The 6,840-nt window shown below is 41.1% G+C and overlaps 1 protein-coding gene across 1 annotated transcript in view; it reads right to left on the bottom strand.

Annotated features, from left to right (window-relative positions):
• Positions 1–2,156: 2,156 nt before the first annotated feature.
• The window catches only part of LOC124282704 (proton channel OtopLc-like), a 49,978-nt gene continuing 45,294 nt past the window's right edge, over positions 2,157–6,840 (bottom strand). Inside the window, 4 exon segments of the mRNA XM_046718761.1 lie at positions 2,157–4,738; positions 4,740–5,122; positions 5,736–5,864; positions 6,510–6,732. Coding sequence (XP_046574717.1) covers positions 4,343–4,738; positions 4,740–5,122; positions 5,736–5,864; positions 6,510–6,732 — 1,131 coding nt within the window. The 3' untranslated portion in view covers positions 2,157–4,342.

Here is a 6,840-nt window from a genome sequence, read left to right as displayed (position 1 = left end):
GAATCAAGCGAAACGGAGGCACCGCTTGAGTTAAAAAATAAATTTAAGAACATACCATATAATTTAACAAGAATACTATTTGACAGCAAAATGTGATACAGTTCCAACCAGCAAACCCACCCCTATAAGTATATGACCAGTTCCTAAGAATTATATTTTTTGCAATGTGATTGCAGTTCCGTTTGTGTCAAATGGGTGACTGTAGGGTGTCTGGGATTTAAAAACACAATAATTATGCTTCAGACGGGGGAAAATAGAAATTATCTGCTACAAAAATTACACTGGAGTTATTTTGTTGAAAAAAAATTAGGATCCTAGTTCTCATTAATAACGTAGCAAGTCTCCACACAAACTCCATGCCTGGTCGAGCAGAGATAATATTCGCGACGCAGGTAAGTTATTCCCCGAAAACTGGGGAATTATAAAATACTTGTCAGGACAATGTATGTTTCCCCAGTGTTTGTTTATGGAAATAGATATGGTACTCGGCCATAGCCTTAGAATGGCATCTTGTCAGCCAATGTGAACACAGAACAACTTTCACGGCACACACTACTGACAAATAGCGAGTCTGATGCCGACGTGCGTAATTGGACAAAATGGAAAACAATGAAAGCAACAAGTACTTCAAAATTTGCCGTTGTATTCAGCAATGTTTCGGGTAGTCTGCAGCATTTTGGGCTCCAAACCGAAAAGAACGTCATAGAGAAACATTTTCAAGCTCATGTGAAATCTCTTACTGATTTTGATAATATATATCTCATAGGTACAAGTGGAACTGCCGCAGCTACAAAATGCCCCAGCAAATTTGGTCTTTCATTCTATTTTGTTCAAATTTATTTAAAATGATTAAATATATGCCGCAAATGCATAGTTTTTTGTCAACTTTGATATTATGTTCTTCAAATAAAAGTTATTAAGAAGTAATATTTCTGATAAATGTTCCATCAGTAAACGCTTAACTATGTATATACTTTTATATGAAGAACATAATATCAAACTTGACAAAACTATGCATTTATGGCCTATATTTAATCATTTTAAATAAATTGGGGCATTTTGACTACTCCCCATGGGGCAATTTGACCAAAACTCCGGTGCAATTTGACCAAATTTGCTGGGGCAATTCGACTGGCAATCGTACTTGATTTAATTTATGTTAAAAATACCACTGACAGTAAGCTGTAACAGGGAATGATGGAGTATAAATGAATCTCGTGGGTAATTCTTCCTTCTTCAGTCAAGCTTTGGGATTTGTATGCCTCATGTGTGCTTGTCTCTTTCATATGCGTCCGACTCGGAATGATCGGAGCATTTTTCCTGCCTAAGTCTGTCTCTTTACTTGGAAAACGGAAGAAATGGTGGCTTTCCATTGTTCGAAGATTCCGTGCATCCCCAGGCAACAGAATACACCATCGTACCATTTACAAAACGACAGAACAACACGATTTGTACTACTGTAGCGCTTGGTCTTTGGCAATATGGCAGACTCTGGGCACATTTGACGTCACGAGCGGAAAGGTCACGTGGGTTACAGCGAAATATGCATAATGGCCGAAGCTGAGATTTACAGAAGTTGTTTTTGCGATTAAAACATATTTATACATAATTTGTAATTGAAAATTTGGGAAAATGTTTCTGATGACTTTATCTTTCACCTAGCAAATTATTGCAATTCACTCGTATTCTCCTTCAATCCAACCGCCATATTGTGGACTTACGTTTTCTAGAAGCTAAAACAGGTTCTGCCACGTCCTTCACGAGTCGATACAAAGGATCAAACTCCGTGACTCTTCTGCTGTCTAGTCAGCACCTAACACAGTTCGAGTGATATACAGTCTTTCAGTTGTCTCCGTGTGGTAAGGCTAACTACTCGTGAAGATCCGGGTTAGAATTGGTCTTCAGCAACGGGTAGTCAGGCTCGCTGACTTGATTGACACATGTCATTGAATGCCAACCGCGTAGATTGATTCTCATGATGCTGATCACTGGATTGTCTGGTCCAGACTCGATTATTTACAGACGCCGTCATATAGCTGGGATAGTGCTGAGTGCGGCGTAAAACAACAAACAAACGCAACGTTAGGGTAACATCTCAGTGTAACAAGACATCAGTGTCCTGAAAAACAATAAAGATGACAACTAATACTAAAATATCGAACATAATTTTAATGATTATTTCATATTATGATACAAAGTGGACATGTCGGATAGAGAAACAGGGCCCCTGGAGACGTGCCTCACACAAGAAACTTAAAAAAATTAAATTTAGAGACTAGTGGACATGTATCGTAATAACGATACAGAGCATGGACTTGAATTACTGAGGTCATTATCGCCTTTGTGTTTTGGAGGTTTGATCCCTCTTTGTCAGTATACTTTCAGATACAGTAACAGTAAGCGTGACCCCGGAACCAACATAACTTTCAAATGTTAAGCCGTATTTCTATGTACTTTTGAATTAGATAAACCGGCAACACGCACACAATCTTTGTGACTTGTAAGTCACAATAAAACATTTTTTTCAAAATATTTACGGTGGTTTCCGAAAATTAATCCCAAGACACCAGGAGAGTATTTCAGTTTAGTTTACTCAGATACTCATGTAACGGCAAAGGGGTCGGGGTTGTGGCAGTTTCTAGGAGGCACGCTTTCTGGGCAATACAAGTTCATCGTGCGAACTACGAGTGAGTGAGTTTACTTTTACGCCGCCTTTAGCATGGGTACAAGGGTGTGAAGGGGCGTGGGTGTAAAAGCCCATTTCCGGCGTCCCCCGTGGTGATATTGCTGGAATATTGCTACAAGCGCCGTAAAACCCAACTCACTCACTCACCCAAATAATACTGACAAGACTTCATCCATGGTTACCATTGAGTTGAGATATGATTAAACTAGTTTATGAGCCTTCCATGTTTTCAGTCACGAGGTTCAATGGATCCCTGCAAAATCCCATGATGGTTGCATTTCAGGAGGCTATAGAACTCCTTCGTTTATTGCCAGTCATAAGCCTACACATTTGTGGTTTTCACTGTCATGTTTTTTTAGGTGTCCATTGTCAAGTGCAAACCAGGACCTGAAAACTTTCCATTTCGTATGAACTAGTTCACGGATTTTCCAAAACCTCATGATAGGATTTCGAAATTTAAAAATGAAATAAAAACACATGTTATCCTGTGTAAGTATTGTGAGTTGGTGAAATAATATTTGTTTTAGAGTCAAGTAAAAGGTTTATTTTCTTTCATTGACACATCTTAAAAGTTTTAGAAAATCGTTTAGTTAAACAATCGTTTAAAAAGTATTGGCATCGTCAATTGTTTCGCCGACGGTTCCGTAGTTGGAAAGCCAGCCTCGGCGTCCTCGCTTGTACAATGTATATGTTTCATTCCGCATTTTTACACTCGATTAACGAGTATGGAAACTTTCGTGAGTTTTTAGTCCTAAGCTATCCGTGAATTATCAGCGAAGTTGCAGAATGTCGGTAGATCATTTGTACGAACTGGGTCAGAGTGAATCCATGGAACGCAACGTTCTCCTGGAATCGTACATGTCAGAACGAGTTGCTTCCCTTAGGCCGTTTCCTAATTTCCGCTGCGTCTCCATCTGGAATCTCAAACAACTTTCTTCATAGAATCTGCCTTTTATGGTAAGAACTTGTGTGAGGTTTTCATTTACGTTGTAAATATATTATGATAAGTCACCAGCAAGAAACTGCATGATTCATCTTGCACTTGTAGCAGGCCTGTGGTATATTGTCATAACACGTATATTGTCATTACTCTGATTTTAGCAATATTTCAGCAATATCACGGCAGTGGACACCAGAAATGGGTTTCATACATTGTACCCATTTGGGGATCGAACCCGGGTTTTCGGCGTGATGAGCGAACGCTGTAACCACTAGCTTACTCATCGCCCGACGTATCCAAGAACGACGAAAAAGATATGGACGCTTAGCTCTTAACCATGACCCACAAGACATCAGCACTGTTCATGTCTTTTCACCACGATTGCGGCAAGTTGTAACTCTGTTCTCACTAATCTGATTGGTTCTCTTTTGTCTGGATGAACGGGGTTTCAGACAAACGAAACAGGGCATTTGATTGGCTGAACACGTTTTCTGTAACAGGGCATGACAAATACTTGTATCCGATTGGTCACACATTACCACAGGTCGAAACAGCGACTATTTGATAATGACCATTTCACTGACAGCAGAAGTCGATGTGATTGAGGTATGTTTTTTTCATGAGGTAATACTGTAACAAGCTTGCCATATGATCCAGTTTAATAAATAACCCAAGTGAGCGCACGCGTGATGACCATGAGATTGATCTCCCTTTGTTCAAGCACGCTTCCGTTTCCAAGCATGCTTCCATATATTTGATAGACACACCGTCGAATGAAAACGATAAAAGATAGCTAGAGGGCTGGATATGTGAGTGAAAATATTCCAGGGCAACACTCCAAAAAAGTCAATTTGAATAGGGTTAGCTTCTGATTGCTGGACCTCAAATGTGTTTATTCCCCACAAGGCAATATTTGAGACCAGCAAAAACGTAACAAACTCTCTCCCTGGTTTCCGTCTCTCGTGGTCTTTGACATACGCATACCTCCTCAGAGCGTTCATAATAAACACAGTTTGTACAGTAGCTTGAAACATGCGCAGAACGCTGGATATAATGATAAGAAGGCTCTGCGCTTGCGCGGAAATGAAGGCGGCCGAGATTATGCTGAATAGGGGAAAACGTGTAGATTCCAAGCAGAGATATGAGAATAAGAGATTCTTCTAAATCCAGCGTTTTCTCAAGACGGAATCGGAGACCCTGCATCTTGTAGAATGCTAATATTACAGCCAACGAGGTCAATATGTAGATGACGATTTCTGAGAGATGCTCAACCATGATAGCGGCTTCGTTTCTCTCGTGGGAGCCAATCAGAACAAAGAACGTTATGACGGAAATGACGACAGCTACCAATACGAGGATACCGAGGAATAAGCCTCGACTTGAGCCTGTACAGTCGAGGCTGAGGCGTTGAGCCTTCGCCTTAGCCTCCCTCTGTTCTTCCTGTTCGCGATTGATTCCCCGTTTGCCGATGTTTCGCCACATGACGAACAGAATACCTGTAAACAAAAATACAAAATCAAATTCACAGAATTCTCTATATAGCTTATCACTCGACAATCAAAATTACCGTAATCATTCTTATCTGATTCCTTGTCGATTGACGATGAGATCAAGGGACAAAGACATTCAAAGCATATTTTCACACACTAGAACGTCATTAGCAATGGTCGGATCCGCCAGTCGTGTGGTCGAATCCCAGATACGACGTTCACAAGGATCCGTTGTCCATCACCATGCTACTGGATTTTAATATTGTGGTAAATTATCTTAGGTCTGGGTCAGTTTTCTCCCACATTATGGACACGCCGTAATAGGTACGGTATTATTGTTTAATCGGTGTTAAACAATCTTGCTCTTTTTCTACACACGATGAATTCTAAAACCACTGACAAACATAATCAGTATTTATTGTCTATTTTTGTTCCATATAAGTGATTGTTTTTGCGTAATATTCACGTTTCTAATACGAATTATAAACTTGAAACAATTCACTTTATTTTAGTGTTAAAAATGCAAACGATGGCTTGTAATATTTTGTTAAAGAAACAAATACAGATCGAAAGTCGTGAAGTTTCAAAATATATCCTCGAATAACAACATCGATCGTACCTGCGCAGATAAGGCTGTACTCAATACTGCATGGGTAAAGGTACGGCCCCGACCTCTCCACGACATTCTTCATCAAGCTCTCCTGATGACAGTGTCGCCCCGGTGACGGAGTAGTAGTTGTTGTAAACGCTGCAACAAAAGATGGGACTGTATTGAGGAAGTAATGATATATCATTATCTACATATCTTGAACTGGCTTTAGTTTCGTAATCAGTGTAGATACGTTCCACATGTCTCGTACCACTCGCCATGCTGAGGCAAACACAATTCATTTAACTAATTAACAGTTCCTCCGCAGTGGAGGAAAAGGCTGGAGGGTTCTGAATGGCTAATTTCTCGAACCTGGGTTACTGGTTGCTGAAGACCAATTCTAATCTGGATCTTCACGGGTCCCTGAACTACGTGGTGAGGTGAGGTGAAATTGGGTTTAACGTCGTGCTTGAGAATATTTCGCTCATATGACGACGTGTATGCGTGTGTATGGGTATGTGTGGCTGCTTGTACTAGCCCAGACTAAAGCTGGTTTTATAGTGCTAGCCCACTGAGATACCATGTCGCAGTGAAGCATGAATACCCCACTCAGACACATTCTACTGACTCCGAGCCGACCAGTCCTTGTTGTACCCATTAATGCCGAGCGCCAGGCAGGGACCAACAAGTACCATATTTTAACGTCTTTTGGTATGACGCGGTCGGGGATCGAACCGGCGATCTTCCGCTCTCCGGGCGGACGCTCTAACCACTACACCACGGAGGCGGTCCTGAACTACGTACCTGGTTGAGGAGTTGCTATAGTGCTAGACTTGTTGGCCGAGTGGACCCTAACAGAGATGTTCCTGATGATGAGAGGCCCCTGTCCCATCCTCATCTCACTGACGTACTGCTGCAGCTCCACCAACGTCTCCTCCACGATGTTCTCCAGCCACACACATATGTTCGTGGCAACCAGATGCATCACGCCAAAACGCGACAGAATCTTGAAACGTTGGATGCATATCTGAAACAGTCATTAAATGTTATATTTTGAAACATAGTTCGTACGTATCTTGATATAGGCGGCTGCTAGAAATACTTAGAGGGTAGGTAGGACATAAATGACGAAATA

This window comes from Haliotis rubra, unplaced genomic scaffold (assembly GCF_003918875.1).
Source record: "Haliotis rubra isolate DU_JTF1 unplaced genomic scaffold, ASM391887v1 Scf1, whole genome shotgun sequence".
In the NCBI taxonomy this organism is placed as follows: Eukaryota; Metazoa; Mollusca; class Gastropoda; order Lepetellida; family Haliotidae; genus Haliotis; species Haliotis rubra.
This window is presented reverse-complemented; position numbering and strand designations above follow the sequence as displayed.